A 17,162-nucleotide genomic window follows, 5' to 3' on the forward strand; every position below is an offset into this window, starting at 1 on the left:
GGGACAGGGGGAATCTGTGTGTGCTGCTGCCTCTCTGAGGCCAGAGCTGCTGGCAGCTGATTGTGTCTGAACAAGCCGTAGTTCAGGCTCCTGACTATCAGTGCTTTCTTAAAGAGACAGCGCACTCACTCACTCACTCAGGCACACACACACACACACACACACAGTCCCCCCAACACAGAAACCAGGGCTCCCTGCATCCAGGTCACTTCCCCACCAGGGCTGTGCTGAGGCATCAGGAGCTGCTGCTCTCCTGCCCTCCCCTTACTCAGCCCACAGGGAAAGTGACCTGGATGCAGGAAGCCCTGATGTTGCTCCTTGCTCCACTCTCCCAGCTCCCCAGGGCTGCGTGGGGCAGAGGAGCAGCAGTCCAGTAGGGGAGTGAGCAGCAATGCCAGCTGCTTTGTGCATCCAGGTCAGTTTCCCCACGTGAGTGCAGAAGGGGGATGCCGGGGTTAGAGGCAAAGGGGGCACAGTGCGGTGGTTAGTGGCACAGGAGGGAGGTGCAGGGGGTAGGAGTGAAGGGGGCACGGTGCAGGGGTTAGGGGCTCAGGAGAGCGATGCAGGGGGTAGCAGTGAAGGGTTGCATGGATTGGGGCACAGAAGTGGAGTGCAATGGCTGGGGTGAAGGGGACACAGTGCAGGGGTTGGGGGGAACGGAGGGTGGGTTGTCTGTGGAGCCCATGTGGGACAGGGGCACCAAATGCAAGTTTGCCCAGGGTGCCATTTTCCTATGGCTGGCCCTGTCCACATCCCATCCAAACACTCAGTAGAAAGGGAGCGAGCTCCTGCCAAGGGGTCAATCATAATCTGTAGGAAGCCAGGAGTGAGATCTGCTGGGGATTACCCTGAACTCACAGAGCTCACAAAGTCTTTGTGGGGAATCCCAGATGTTTCTCTCAGGCACTTACAGTTTCTGGGTTGGTTTAATGTTTCCTCACCTGTGCAGGGACTTCTCAGGATCTCGCTTTCCTCTGAACCAGAGAGATCCAGGACCCACGGCTCTTCCCCTCCTTCCAGCTGGGAGATCACATAGTGTTTGGAAACTGGAAACCCTGCTCAAGGGAAAGAAAACAAGGGAGATCAGGGGAATTCGTAGGCCATTTGTCATAAAAAATATTCTATTGGTTTAATCCCAGTCCATTTTAAACCAATAAAATTGCAGGACCAGCTCCCCAGGTGCTCAAAGGTGCAGAACACTCAGCTTGTGAGGGATTTAACTATTCCCATCTTTGCTGGGAACACACACAGCCAGACACTCATTATCAAACAGGCTCCTAAAACACAGAGACTGGAACTGCATGTCCCAGAAAGTGAAGACTCCAGACAGAGGGCAAGTCTCCCTGGCACTGCTTCTAACTGACATCGAGGTCCAGAGACAATGAGAGGCCTGGGGAAGCTGGGAACAGTAAGCATGGGCTGGTGGGGTTCAGTGGAGAAAGGGAACAGGAAGGGCAGGGACATCACTGAATGCAGGATCTCAGCAGCATTAGATGTCAGGAAAGCACATACTGCGGCATTAGGGAACCTAGTGAGTCAGGTGTAAAGGGAGGGAGTATAAAAAACACTGTGCGTGGATAAAGCTGGAAAATTAGATGGTATAGTTCAGGAGCCACAGACTAATTCTTCTGACAAAGGAGAATGTGAAAAATAAGCATCAGGCCTTGTGACTTCAGGAGGGACAAATTCAAAGATCCAAAGAACATGCAGGGAAGAGAGACTGCAGCTCTTGCAGGTGGGAATGGAAAAGGAAGAGTCTCTGTGGTTCATGGAGCCAATTAGTTCATTTGATCATTCATTGATCATTGTTATGGTCATCTCATATGTTATTTCAAATGTAATCAATGTGTACTAAATAGATTTAAGTTGTAGGTATAGACAGAAGTAAGACAGGGAGAGCCCTGCATGGATACAAAATTTGTATCCGAATCCAATCTGCAATCCACAAAAAATGGTCCATGGATATCTGCAGATTTGCAGGGCTCTAGGTACAAAATTTGTACCCGCAGCCGATGCGCAAAAATGGTCCACATTCTCCACTGGGAGACGTGATCAAAGCAAAGGGCTAAGGCAATGAATCATAAAATCTTCTAATATAGGGCTGGAAGGGACCTCAAGAGGTCATCTGCTCCATTTCCGTAGCCCTGTGGCAGGATCAGATATAAGTATGCCAGAAGTTTGTCTGACCTGTTCTTAAAACCCTCCTGTGACAAGGATTCCACAACCTCTGTTTGTAATCTATTCCAGTATTTCCCTATCCTTATAGCCAGAAAGTTTTTTGTATTACTTACCCTCAACCTCCCTTGCAGCAGATCAAGCCAATTACTTCTCCTCCAACCTTCAGTGGACATGACGAACAATTAATCACTGTCCTCTTATGACAACCCTTGACATATTTGAAGACAACCCTCACTCGTTTCTCAAGACTAAACATGCCCAGTTCTTTCAACCTTCTCTCATAGGTCATGTTCAAGGACCAGGAGGTAACTTTTTCCTTCCAAATGGAGATGCGCAAGGATGTTGGAGTAACTGAGACAGGAGAGGATGACAAGAACTCTAGCTGCATGGATGGTTAGGAAAGGCCAGGTGTTAGGGAAGTTATGCAAAAAGAAAATGCAAGGTGTAGGCACAGCCTGGATAGGAGGCCCTAGAGGGAGCTCCATGATAAAGGTATTGCACAGTTACAGGCTTGAGTGACAGGCAGGATGATGGTGCTGTTTGCGATCATAGAGAAAGAAGGTGGGAGGAGGGCTTGGGGGAAATATTAAGAACTTTGCTTCCATGGCTCATCTTTAGCTGATGGCTAGATATCAATGAGGACATGACAGAGAGAGAGAGAGAGAGGCTGAGATTTCAGTTGGGACAGAAGAAGACAGTCAGGAGCAGAGAGCTAGAACTGTGAGTTAGGAGCACAGAGATGGTAGTTGAATGTGTGTGTGGGAATGAGATTACCCAGAAATAAGGTGCAGAGGAAGAAAAGAAGGGGACCAAGGACAGAGCCTGGTGGAACCCAAACAGAAGGTTGGAATGGGGGTGAGCCAGATCATTCTAAGGACACTCTAATGCAGCAATTGGAGAAGGAGGAGGATGTGACTCATCATGGACCTCTTGATGCCACCTGGCAGAGGGCACAGGGAGCCTAATGTTTTATTGGGATCCCACAGACCAGGTACATGCATATTAATTCACCTAAAGGTGGCATGTCAGGTGTCCGTCGAGGAACTAGTTAGGAAGGTTTTAGGTAGCTCTTAAAAGCTTTGCCAGTCCAGCGCTGTTGTTTAAAGCTGTGAAAAAGTGCACACACGCATGTGCACACATGCACACCACCCAACATAGCTCTGCTGGCAAAAGCTCAATTATAGACACAGCTATAGTGGCAAAAGTGTCCATTTTTTAAAATAGGAAACTAAATGCTCATAAGCTACATTAATGGAGAGTTCAGGTTGTCCAGTACTGTCTCCTGCTTTGCACTGTATAGAACAGGGGCGGGCAAACTTTTTGGCCTGAGGGCCACATCGGGTTTCAGAAATTGTATGGAGGGCCAGTTAGGGGAGGCTATGCCTCCCCAAAAAGCCAGCCGTGGCCTGTCCCCTGACCCCTGCTTCTTGCCCCCTGACGGCCCTGCCCTGGGACTCCTGCCCCATCCAACCTCCCCTGTTCCGATGGCCCCCCATTACCCCTGCCCCATCCACCCCCCCGCTCCCTGTCCCCTGACCGCCCTGGAACGCCCACTCCAACTGCCCCCCACCACCCTATCCCCTGACCACCCTTCCTCTCATTCCTGAATGTTCACCCCGGGAACCCTGCCCCATCCAACCACCCCTTCTCCCTGACCGCTCCCCCCTGCTGACCCATCCAACCCCCCCTCATTCCTGACTGCCCCTGGGACTCCTGTACAAATTCAACCTCCCCGTTCCCTGCCCTCTGACTGCCCTGACCCCTATCCACACCCCCGCTCCCTGACCACCTTCCAGAAATCCCCTGCCCTCTATCCAACCCACCCTGCTCCTGGCCCCCTTACCGCGCTGCCTGGAGCACCAGTGGCTGGTGGCACGTCTGTGGCCGGAGCCAGCCACGCCACTGCACCACCCAGAGCACCGGGTCAGGCCGCGGCTCTGCAGCTGCACTGCCTGGCTGTCCAGAACATTCCGCCGGTGGTGTGGCGCATTGAAGCTGCAGGGGAGGGGGAACAGCGGAGATGGGGCTGGGGGCTAGCCTTCCAGGCCAGGAGCTTGGGGGCTGGGCAGGAGAGTCCCGTGGGCTGGATGTGGCCCGCAGGCTGTAGTTTGCCAACCTCTGGTATAGATGGTGGCTAGCCTTAAACCTCTGCAAACCAGGAAATGAGAAGTTAATGTAAATGCCACCCCTTCAATGCAACCTTAACTTTGCCCCCAACCCTTAACCCTGCAACTAGCAAGAACGACTGAGAATGGTTCTGTGTGGGCAATGCAAAGGTTAACAAACTGACACAGAAACTCAGGTATTCAGCTCAATGCATCAATAACGGGATGAATTCTATGGTCTGCGTTATAAAGGATGCCAGAGTAGATGACCTAATAGTCACATCTGGACTTAAAATCTATGAACCTACAATCGATACAAGGAAAGACTAAGAGAACATGCCATTGTCTGTGTTGTGTTCACAGGTGGGAATACCAGCATTTATCCGCATGCCCTCCAGCTGTGTGCACTGGGTCAGTTGTAACTGGATGGTGGAGGGATTGGTTGGAGCAGCTGGGCAGAGCTGTGACTGTACTATACAGAGAGGCGCATGTGAAACTTGGGGGGCCAATTCTGCCTCATTTCCATGAGGAGTGTTGTAGGCTTTGTCAGCAAAGGTGCCCAAGGATGTGTTCTTGCCATGGGGATTGTCAGCACTCTGGTGGCATATGTTCAAGTGATCTGTGGGGCTTAGTGAGGGGTAAGTGAAGGCAGTGACTCAAAAGGAAAACTCAGGTTGAGGACAAAGGGGTGGTAACACTCTGCAAGTCTCAGATGGTCTGTGTGCAGGAGCTTTGGTACTGGAGAGCAGGACAGGGGGAAGAAGCTTCTGTTTGCTATGATAGGGATGGACCCGAATATTATCTTAGCAAAGAGAAGTTGTTAGACATTCTGCTGTACTGCTCTGTTCCCAGAGCATTCTGTAACAGGGGAGGGGAGAGGGCTAGTATGTGTGTCACTGGCATGTTGGGGTGATGCTGAAACAGGGCAGAGCAGAGGTGGTATTGTGGGGGTGGCGTGAACCTTAACTTTGCATTTCCTCTTCTAAGAACTGAGGGGACGGGAATCCTTACCTAGCGAGGTCACATTCTCATAGTTCTCCTGCATGATGTCTCTGTAAAGGGCTCACTGAGAGGGGTCCAGCAGAGCCCACTCTTCCATGGTGAAATACACAGCCACCTCCTCGAAGGTCACCAGCCCCTGAAAGAGCAGGATTCCAACACTCAGTACCTGCTGCCCCACTCACAGCCCCACTATTCATGGGGGAGAGGAGGGAATCAAATGGAAGCTCTGAGAGAGAAACAGTCGGTAGAGTCCTATCCCCACACTGCTGAGAGCAGCCAGGGGGCATCATGGTGAGAGAACAAAGAGAGAGCCTCTTGTCTCTCCCAGCATATCCACCACACAGCTACTAGCCAGAGGCTGATACAACCCCATGGTAGGGAACCCAACACCTTCTCCACTACCAGCAGCTGGATGTGAGGGGCCAGGACATCTTCCCTGCACCTTCCTCCATCTTTCCTTGCCACACAAGACTCTGGCTAGCAGGTTGAGGGTTCAGCACTGGAAGTTCGGTCAGTTTTCCCTGCCCTGCCCAGGGGGTTGGTTTCTGTATTTCCTGTTTCACAAATTAGGGAATTTTCTCCCCCAACATCCAAGCGTTTGTTCCTAGATTCTAGGCTCACGTTAAACAAGTCCCAGCAGGTTTGTCACACTCTGTCCCCCTCTCTTTCCTCACCCAGGGTATTCCCTGCCCCCTCCACACCTAAGTCCCCAGAAGTTGCCACCTCTTCTGTATTTACTGCTGCTCTCCCTCCAGCAGGAACCCACCAGCAACTCCCCAGTAACCCCTACATGAGCTGGCTCCACTGCAGCGATCTCTCTTCCCTGCCCCATGGGAGGATGGGATGAGCTGGAGCGAGATGTAGACATCATTCTGCAGCCTGGCAGGGTGAGAAGGGCAGCTGTGGAGGTTTCAGAACAGGCTTTAGTTCATTTCACATCACAATTCCCCCAGGCCCTTTCCCTGCAGACAGAGATTGTAGATTCTGCCATGCTGGGAACATGCTCAGTCCCCATAGTGCAACACAGACCTTACCCCTGTCCTCCAGCTTCCCACACTCCCACCCCCATCCCCAGCACTAAACCCACCAAGACATTTTCAAACCCTCCCAGCAACAGAGTCTGAATCAAACCCTGGAAAAGACCAGAACCAAAGGAGCCCCTTTGGGGGGGATTCCCCTTGACACTGTCCCGAGGGGAGCACACTCCTGCAGTAGGGGGGACAGGGAGAATTGGGGACTAGTTTTTCCTCTCTCTGCTTCTCACCGTGTTCACAGGAAAGTGACCCTGTGCAGGGATGCTGCAGTGAGAGTGCCTGGGGCAGGGGTCAGAGATCTGAAGATATGCCCCCACCCCCTCTAATTTGTCCTGATACCCTCTTCCATCTCTTTCTCCTCTTTCCTAGCACCCTACCCCCCTGGATGGGAGATGTGGTCACCATCCCCTTCTTGGGGGCTTTCTCTCTCCCGTGCAGGGAAGGCGGCACCAGCTCTGCACGTGCGGGGAAGGGGGCACCAGTCAGGGAGACCTGCTTTATCCACACACCTTACTGGACACAACAGACAGCCGGTGGCAGGGGATCAGACTCACGGATAGAAGGATCCTTCTGGCCTTAGTGATGCAGCACTCTGGGCTCCTGGACACCCGGGGAGCAGAGATGGCGGGGGGGGGGACTGTGCAGAGTCAGTCACCTGTCCAGCCCCAAGGTCTCAGTCACCTGGAGTCTCAGGTCGGGAGTTGCCGTCAGCAGAATCCGGGGCGGTTTCTAGCTGGAGAAGGTCCCCCCCGGCCGGGCACGGAGGGGTTAATGATGGGCTCTCCCCAGCACAGACCCCGCTGGGGAAGCAGCAGCTGCTCAGCTCCCAGGTCACGATGGAGGCAGCAGCGTCTGGTCTCTCAGGAGCTGCCCGGGGTGTGATGCTCTCGGTTCTTTGCTCTCCCGGCTCCTGCCTCCTTCCTCCCGGCACCCACCGCTCCCAGCTGCTCCAGCTCCTTCCTGTGCCCTGCAAACCCCGCCGGGGCTGTCTGCGGTGGCTGGGACTCGCCCCCTAGGATAGCCCCGGGCTCTGCTGAGCCGGGCCCCCAGGGGATGGAAAGGAGTTGCTACACCGGCTTCCCCGATTGTCCCAACCTCCCTGCGAGGGGTCCGGCGGGGCAGGGCCAGGCCCGGGGAGGAGCCGCCTCTTCCTGCCCCCTCAGCCCGGCAGCCCGCCCCTTTGTGTCGGCTGTGGGGCCATGGCCGGTGTCTGGAAGGAGGGGGGAGAACGGGGGTGTCAGAGCCGGAGCTGTGGGGTGGGAGGAGCGGCTGGTGCTGGGCATGATGGGGTTGCTTGGATGTGGGAGTTTGGGGCAAGTCGATTTACGGCGGGCTCAGAACTGGGGGATGTTAGGGGGGCTCCATGTTCAGATCTGGCCCTGCGGGAGCATTGGGGGTTGGAGCTGGGGAAAGTGGGGGGCTGTCTGAAGTTGGTTGCTCCGGATGTGGGTGGGGTCCGGGGATGTGGAGAGCTGGGGGTTGGGCTGCACCCCGTCACTGCAGCCTGGGGACCTGCATTTCCTCTGGAAAAGCTGCTCCCTGTTTCACCCTCTCCTCTCAGTCTGAGTCCCAGCGACTCTGCACAGGCGTCTGCAGGGCAGGATGGGCCCTGAAATCTGACAACTGGGAGGCCGTCTGTAGCAGTTTCTAATCCTCTCTCCCCATCTTCTAGGAGGTACCACAAAAGCATCTGGTCCCTCTGAGAAAAGAGAGAGAAGCAGCCAAAGCCGAGGAGGAGCGGCAAAGCGAGGAACTGCTGGTAGGTGCCCAGAGCCTCCTGCCACTTAGGTTTGCCTGGCATAAGAATGACTTGGTGAATGCAGGGCCCACCCTGCCAGCCTCAGCCAGGGAACCATCCCCACTGGAGCCCAGGAGCCTGCAGGGTCAGATACGGGGGTGACATGATGACATTAGGATGCAGGAGGCTGCTGGGCAGGAGAAGGTCAGTCTGTGTTAGCCCAGAGACCCTGTCCACATGGCATTTGGATGTCACAGTGACCAGGGATCCTTTCTAGCTCCTGGGGGGAATGGGGAGGAAGGAGATGAAATGTGGGCTGCAGAGATGGAAGATTTGGCTCAGTGCAAGTTGATGAGGTTTTGGGGAGAAGAGTTCCTCCTGTTGGTGATGTACAGCTCACCCCGGCCCTTCTCCCTTCCCGGGATAAATGAACTTTCCATCACTCACCACTAGTATGAGACCCAGCCTGGAAGGCAGCCGACTCCCTGATGCAACGTAGAGATACCCTAAAGAGGGCGGTCCCAAGGGAGACTGTATGAAGGTTGGGTCATCTAACTCCCTGTAAATCCATGACCGAGCCCCCTCCCTTGGCACCCTGTCACCATGCCTTAGTGGGTCCCATCTGAGGATGCCAAATTCAGGATGAACTAATGAGAAATAGGGCAAACACAACTCAAAACTGGTGGTAATGCTTTTATAAGATAGACCAAACCACAAAAGTAAACTCCTGTTTCACCACACTGGCTAACAAGAAAACATAAAAACATAAAAGCAGTTTTCTCAGGTATTCCGGTTCTTATAACACCACCAAAAACACTGGTTTCAGAGATGAGTAGTTCTTTACAACCAGTGTCATTAAATAATAGGTTTCAGAGTAGCAGCCGTGTTAGTCTGTATCCGCAAAAAGAACAGGAGTACTATTAAATAATATTAAATATTAATAAACTATTAAATAATAGTTTCTTCTGATCCCAAAGGGCCAGCCACCCCCAGGTCAATATACAACTTAGATCTTACCCAAAAATCACACTGGTGCCAATCCTTTAGTATCTAAAATCTAAAGGTTTATTCATAAAAAGAAAGAAAGGTGAGAGTTAAAATTGGCTAAGAAAATCAATTACATACAGTAATGGCAAATTAATAATGGCCTCAATGTGGTGCAGAGGTGACCCTGGCTGTTCGACAGCGATGGTAGCGGAGTGTATTCTCTGGCAGGTCTAACCTTGCTATCAAGGTTTCGGACTGTCAGTCCAGTGAGAGAGTTGCATCCTCTGTGAGGGGCGTATAATCCCTCTTTCTGAGGCTGTAAGCTAGCTAAATTGAGGAGGTAAACGAGCCACTGACAGCCCAGCCAGCGGGTGGCTTAAAATAATGGCTAAAACAACATAGAAAACCAAGTCTCAGTTCTCTGCATGTCCCTCGATCCTCACTCTGGGGGCAGTGATGCATTCAATCGACGAGAAGCTAAAAAGAATCTCAGGTGCCAGGTTGCCAAAAGGATACTGGACAACTCTCTCAGTGTGCACTTATAACGGCAGAACAGTGACGAGGGAGGAATCGAGAAACCATCTCATGGAGGAAAAGGCAAAAACAGCCTGCGATGTGCTGGGTGTTTGCAAAACATGACAAAAGATGGAGATGGAGGTCAGTTGGAGGGATAGAAGCATGGTCATTCTAGGGAAAGGAGAAGGCACGAGGACAGTTGGAGGAGTCGGATTCATCATAAACAAGGAATGGTCTTCGAAAATCATCTCATGCCATTTGAAGTCATCATGTACCGGGGTGGTTTACCTCTGATTGAATCAAAACAGCACCCTCAAAATCATCCAGATCTACGTTCCCACAAGTGCATGTGAAGATGATGATGTGGAAGAATTCTATCAGGAGCTGGAGGAAACCCTCACTCAGAGTTCCACATATACGATTGCAATGGGAGATTTTAACGCCAAGGTTGGAAGAGGGAGAGAAGGCGAAAAGTTCATAGGAAGGTACGGTATTGGAGAACAAAACGCGCGAGGAGAATGACTAGCTATATTGGCAGAGACGAGGAGAATGTTCATTGGTAACACCTGGTTCCGAAAGAAGGCCAACAGGAGATGGACTTGGATCGCACAGAACATGAAGACAAAGAATGAAATCGATTGCTTTCCGATCAGTAGACAATGCATTGTGCAGGATATTTCAGTAGTGCCATCTTTTAACATCGGTAGTGATCATCGCCTACTTTCTATTCGACATTGGTGAGGCCTCATCTGGAGTACTGTGTCCAGTTTTGGGCCCCACACTACAAGAAGGATGTGGAAAAATTGGAAAGAGTCCAGCGGAGGGCAACAAAAATGATTAGGGGGCTGGAGCACATGACTTATGAGGAGAGGCTGAGGGAACTGGGATTATTTAGTCTGCAGAAGAGAAGAATGAGGGGGGATTTGATAGCTGCTTTCAACTACCTGAAAGGGGGTTCCAAAGAGGATGGATCTAGACTGTTCTCAGTGGTACCTAATGACAGAACAAGGAGTAATGGTCTCAAGTTGCAGTTGGGGAGGTTTAGGTTGTATATTAGGAAAAACTTTTTCACTAGGAGGGTGGTGAAGCACTGGAATGGGTTCCCTAGTGAGGTGGTGGAATCTCCTTCCTTAGAGGTTTTTAAGGTCAGGCTTGACAAAGCACTGGCTGGGATGATTTAGTTGGGAATTGGTCCTGGTTTGAGCAGGGGGTTGGACTAGATGACCTCCTGAGGTCCCTTCCAACCCTGATATTCTATGATTCTATGATACTTAGAGCTAGACTTACGGTCACTGTGAAGGTGGAGAAAAAGGCGCTGTGTATGGCGAACAGAAGGCACCAACCAGTAGCTTTTGATGAGGAAATCCTAAAGGAAAACATTTCCAGGGAAGACGAGCCTCCTGGATGACTGCGACAATGATTATGAGAACTTCAGCAAGAGACTGGAATGGTGCGTGGAATCAGCTGAGCGTCAAAGACCAAAAAGAGCTAGTGGAAGAATCTCAGAAAATACAAAGACCTTATTGGAGAAGAGGAGGAAAATGAAAAGAAATGGCAGTGACAGGCTTGAGTACTCCCTTCTCTGCAAGCTCATCCGAATGAAGCTGAAGGAAGACTTTGACAATTTTCAAACCAAAAAGCTCCTAAAGGCTGCTGAAGATTGTAAAAGTCTCAAAAAATGCAAACGGGAACTGGCGTTGTATAGGTCATCATTATCGGCTTTGAAGAACAAGGATGGAGAATCAGTAACCGATCGAACAGAGATGGAGGCAATCTGCAGGGATTTCTATACCCAGCTCTTTGCATCCCATATAGACGTCCCAATGCCATCACTGCAACAAACCAATGAACATATACTCCCGTTTCTCATCAGCGAAGTCCGTCACACAGTCCATCAAATGAAAGAGGGGAAGGCTCCAGGCAAGGACGGTTTGACAGCAGAAGTGCTTAAGGCGGGAGGTCAGGAACTCTGGAAATCTCTCGCCCAAAGGTTCAGCTGTTATCTGGAAATTCAGATGATACCATCCAGTTGGAAAGAGTCCAATACCATCTTGCTGCATAAGAAAGGCGATGGAGAAAATCTAAAGAACTATTGTCCAATCTGCCTGCTTTCGCATGTCTATAAGTTGTTCACCAAAATAATAACAAATCGACTGTCGCAAAACCTCGATGAACAGCAACCTAGAGAGCAGGCCAGTTCTGGAAGAAATTACAGCATGATAGACCACATTTTCATTCTAAACCAACTACTAGAGCGTTTGGGGGAATACAAGTTCCCTTTGTGCATTGCCTTCCTGGACCATGGGAAGGCGTTTGATAGCATGGACACTAACACCGTTCTTGAAGCTCTTTCAGGGCATCAGCGCAAAATATATTACATTATTAAAGGAAGCAACCTGTGGCTGCAGCACAGATATATCACTGTTCGATACTCCCCTCCGAATCCCCATCGAGAAAGGTGTGAAAAAAGGAGATACAGTTTCACCAAAATTATTCACAGCATGTCTTGAATTGGTCTTTCGATGAGCAGACCTGAAAGACAGGATTAATATCAATGGCGAGCGGCTAAACCATCTCAGGTTTGCAGATGATATAGTGCTGATAGCTGAAAATACAGTCCAGCTTGAGAGAATGCCTAAAGAACTGAATGCGAAAAGTAGTCAAGTCGGATTAAAAATGAACCAGTTGAAAATGAAATATATGAGATCGGATGTTCTGCCAAGAACCCAAATAACTCTTGGAGGAGACCAGATCCAAGAGGTTGACAAATATGTTTATTTGGGCCGGGAAGACAACATGCGCCACGATCAGAAAGGTGAACTGTCGTGCAGAAAAAAAGCTGGATGGTGCTCATTCAATGACATCAGGGACATCCTCCAAGGAAAGATCAGCAAAACAATTGTGCGAATCTTTTTAACTCGACCCTGCTTCCAGCGATGCTATATGGCAACCAAACATGGTTACTGACGAAGACTGAAGAACATCAACTGTCTGTTACGCAGAGGGCAATGGAACGAACATTTTGGGGCATTTCGCTCCGCTATCGCATCCCCAATGAAATAATTAGGCAGCAGTCTGAAGTCTGAGATGTTGTTGTCGAAAGCAGACTCAGCAAAATGCGGTAGGCGGGACTTGTGGCCCGACTCAGTGACAACAGATGGACTGCAGCTATATCTGAGTGATATCCGCGAGAATTGAAATGGACACGCGGTCGGCCTCCAAAGAGGTGGGATGATTTCTTAACAAGGACATATGAACAAACATGGCGAAGGATGGCCAGAGCGAGAGAAGATTGGAAGACGTGTTGTGATCGGCTCAGTCTTAACTGATGAAGGACCAACAGTCTACGCAGTCTACGCAATAGCAAATTTCTTGGTTCAGGCTTGTAGCAGTGATGGAATAAACTGTTGGCTTACGTCAAGTCTCTGGAGTAAATTTACAGCTTGGATGGGTCATTCAGTCCTTTGTTCAGAGCTTCAGTTTGTAGCAAAGTTCCCCCAGAGGTAAGAAGCAGGATTGAAGACAAAATGGAGGAGTTTCCAGGGCCTCTTATAGCTTTTGAAATGTGGAGGGCATCCCATTGTTCTTACTATGGAAAATTACAGCAACAAGATGGAGTTTGGAATCTCATGGGTAAGTCACATGTTCATGCCCAATTTCCCTCAGTCATTGCAGGAAGCCATTACCTAGATTCCAGACAACACATTTACATGACAGTCCACTCAGTGTAGATGGGCTTCTCCCATGGTCCATTGTCAACCAAGTGTTTCTTGATGAACAGTCCTTCCAAGATGTGCTAGCTAGCTACCTTGTGGGCGTTACCCTGTTATGCTTATAAGAAGCACACGGGATCTTTTTCAGAGGAAAAGGCAATACGCCATGTTTATTGAAGATACAGTTAGCATATGCATTCAATCACACACCACACACACACACTGTCCCGCCAGTCAATGTTATAGTTACCAGTCCAGAGTCCAGATCAACCTAGTGGCCAGCTAGGTTGATCATGGGTAGGAGGAGCCGGGGTTCCATCAGTCGCGACACAATGCTCCGGGGAAGTCTTGGCAGGATGAACCCAAAGTTTCATGGTAAGGTGCCCTGTTTATATAGTGATTTTCCTTCATTGGGACCAATGAGTTTTGCACCGTCATGCTTTAATCAATTGTTGTTTGACGAGTGCTTGTTTTCTTAAATTGTCCTTCTCATCCTTTATCTTGTTCTTTCATCAAGTTCCTCAGGGAGTTATCCCATATTGGTTTTGATCAGAACTATCTTGTCCCCACTGATAGATGCCTGTCTCATCTTTAGAGTTGTCAGTCTGCCCTACTCTGACATTTCAATAGGGGTGTGTTGCAGCCTCCTGGCACCCTTGTGTCTGTCTCCAGTTCCTCCCTTGTACATCTGGTTCAGTGATGGCCTTCACACTTACCTCAACACATACATTCCTCATTCACACACAAAACAGAATTAATTTACACAGAACATTTTGAACAGGAACATCAAATCGCAATGCAAAAGAAAACAATCATGGCATTCTTTTACTTATTTTACAATGCTAAACCTAGAACAAATTGGTGAACCTCAAAGGTCTGTTACAGCCTCGAAATCAGTCCAGACACAGATTCTGGCTGATGTATCGCTACCCATTGGCCCATTAGGCTATTCCTTTCTGTTATTCAAAAAGGGTGGCTGGCAGGATGTGATCAGATCATACACCAATACATTTAATACATGCTACATAATTATTCTTTAACCTTCATTCTAAATTATTTTAAATACCAACTTAAAATCCTACTACTACATTTGGGGGAAGCGTTTGGGGGAGTTCAGTTGCTGATTTTTATTTGACCTTTCTCCAGCACTTCTTTTGGTTTGGCCTTCCCCTTTCCATCCCTGTTTGAGGTTTCTGTCTCTATCACAGCAGGTGACGTAATGGTATGTGACAAAGAGGAGCAGAATTCTCAGAAGGAAAATGTTGAGCAAGTGGATAAACACAGAGCATTATCGCAAAGATCAAAAAGGAATGTGTCCAGGAGTCATGAGCAGGGAAACTCCTGTGAGATTCACCACAGACCAGAAAGAGAGCAGGGAAACCATCCAGGAGAGAAAATGGGTAAATGTATTTCCTGTCGGGGAACTCAGAAGGAAACCACAACCCAGCAGGAAATCCTCATGGGAAAGAGAAAAAATACATGCACTGAGCATGGGAAAAATGTATGTGACTATTCAGTCCTTATAAAGCATCAGAGAATCCACACAGGTGAGATGCCCTTTGAATGCAGTGAGTGTGGGAAAAGCTTCAATTGCAGATCACACCTTATTAGGCATCAGAGAATGCACACAGGAGAGAGGCCCTATGAATGCCGTGAGTGTGGAAAATGCTTCGCTAAGAGCTCCATCCTTTCTGAACATCAGAGAATCCACACAGGGGAGAGGCCCTATGCGTGCAGTGAGTGTGGGAAATGCTTCACTAGGAGCTCAGCCCTTTCTGAACATCAGAGAATCCACACAGGGGAGAGGCCCTATGAATGCAGGGAGTGTGGAAAAAACTTCACTCACAGATCAGCCCTTTTTCACCATCAGAGAATCCACAGAGGGGAGAAGCCCTATGAATGCAGTGAGTGTGGGAAATGCTTCACTCAAAAATCAGCCCTTTTTCACCATCAGAGAATCCACACAGGGGAGAGGCCCTATGAATGCAGTGAGTGTGGGAAAAGTTTCAATCGAACCTCAAACCTAATTAGGCATCAGAGAATCCACACAGGGAGAGATCATAGGAATACCATCAGTGTGGGAAATGCTTCACTAAGAGCTCAGCCCATTCTGAACATCAGAGATCCACCCAGGGGAGAGGCCCTATGAATGCAGTGAGTGTGGGAAAACCTTCACTCGCAGAGCAGGATTTTTTCACCATCAGAGAATCCACACAGGGAAGAGTCCCTATGAATGCAGTGAGTGTGGGAAAAGTTTCAATCACAGCTTGCAACTTATTAGGCATCAGAGAATCCACACAGGGCCCTATGAATGCTGTGAGTGTAGGAAAAGCTTCACTACCAGCCAGGGGAGAGGCCCTATGATTGCAGTATGTGTGGGAATGCCTTCTCTTGGCACTCAACTCATGTTAGCCATCAGAGAAGCTGCAAGGGAGATCAACACCATGAAAACCTCTAGGGATATCAATACTTCTTTTTTCTTTAATAATTTTCCTGATTCCCACATAGTAACTTTTAAAGCTGTTTGAACTGATGACAGCACTGTTATCCCTCAGCTTGACCATATGAGTGGCCCATTTTTGCCTTTTTAGAGTTTCCCCTGTTTTGAGGTGGACCCATTTGTCCTTTCTATCAACTCCATTGTCTCATGAGTAATTGGAGTGTGCCCTTCCTATCAGGAAACAGGGAGCATCACATTTATGCCATTCCTCCTATTGCAAAGTTATTGTTAGAGTCACCAATGATTCAGATTGTATTATTGCCAGTTGTTCTCACGTTGCTCCTGGTTGTGCTGAAGAGCAGTTATATTGGGAACTTTTCAAATTATAAGTAAATGAAAAGGAGCAGGAGCAGGAAAAAAAGTGTCATTTCAGCCTGTGTGACACTGGTAGTATACGGGGTGACTCAGAGATTCCCTCCTTCGCCATCACCGCAGAACTGTTACCTTTTGTCTGAGCCATGTAGAGTTCATCTTCATCACATTCTATCCATCCATGTTGTGCGATGACACATTCTCCATTGTCTGTGCTTGGAGATGATGTTTTGATTTCTTTAATCCTATATCAGAGTCGCTATGACTGGAGATGAAAGTGTCAAAGACCTGGTAGGGGAATTCAAATGGATCCCAAACACAGTGTGATCACTTGGAGTTTAAATCCCAGGTTCCATCTATTGGTAATGCCACTTCTGGCAAGGTGGCTATTTCCCCCTCATTATGGGGATGCTCAGATACTAAAAATGTTGTAAATAACATAACTGACTATTGAGAAAGGGCTGAGTGAAGCAGGTTTGAATGGATCAGAGGACAATGTGAGTGGAGAATCTCTTGTCCTGATTCTGAATAATCAGATGTAACCTGCTCTGGAATTTCACTTGACACTTTCATTGTCATGTATTCTCTCTCTCTCTCTCTCTCCCTGTGATGTGGGTTACTATCTTTCCTGAAGGCTGTTTGCTCACCCAATTGGATATTAGTTCAGTTTGATAGGATGTAGCGCAGATTTATTGGACAATTTAAGACAAATGACCATTTGCTAAAGTCGTCATTTCTCACTTCAGCTTTGCTTTTTCTCCATCCCTCCATGATGACATGGAGAAAGTTCAAGTGCAGTTCTGTCAACAGGCGAGAACTCTCCAATTTACTGGACATGCTAACAAAGAAACAGCAGTGATTTAAAATCTCCACTCAGAAATGGTGAACAACAGCAGAACCCCAACTAACTGAAGGAAGTGTATATGAGCACAGTGTAGTTCACTTGTTTAAGGCAATATTGACTCAGATGATCTGGGGAGAGAATTCCATGGTAAGTGATTTTGAAGTAGGCAAAATGCCCATGTGTTTGGTTCCCAAAGCATTTGTAACTCAGGCCCTACAGAAGATCTCTCCTAG

General features: G+C 49.0%; 1 protein-coding gene across 1 annotated transcript in view; it reads left to right on the top strand.

The window, feature by feature from the left end:
* LOC128823352 (zinc finger protein 501-like) overlaps nt 1-15,924 on the top strand; it is a 37,891-nt gene extending 21,967 nt beyond the window's left edge. Inside the window, exons 3-6 of the mRNA XM_054005592.1 lie at nt 7,992-8,078; nt 14,482-15,348; nt 15,407-15,642; nt 15,865-15,924. Coding sequence (XP_053861567.1) covers nt 14,493-15,348; nt 15,407-15,642; nt 15,865-15,924 — 1,152 coding nt within the window. The 5' untranslated portion in view covers nt 7,992-8,078; nt 14,482-14,492. The remainder of the gene's footprint in view (nt 1-7,991; nt 8,079-14,481; nt 15,349-15,406; nt 15,643-15,864) is intronic.
* The last annotated feature ends 1,238 nt before the right edge of the window (nt 15,925-17,162 follow it).

The sequence above is a fragment of the Malaclemys terrapin genome, chromosome 15 (assembly GCF_027887155.1).
Source record: "Malaclemys terrapin pileata isolate rMalTer1 chromosome 15, rMalTer1.hap1, whole genome shotgun sequence".
NCBI classification, from domain to species: domain Eukaryota; kingdom Metazoa; phylum Chordata; order Testudines; family Emydidae; genus Malaclemys; species Malaclemys terrapin.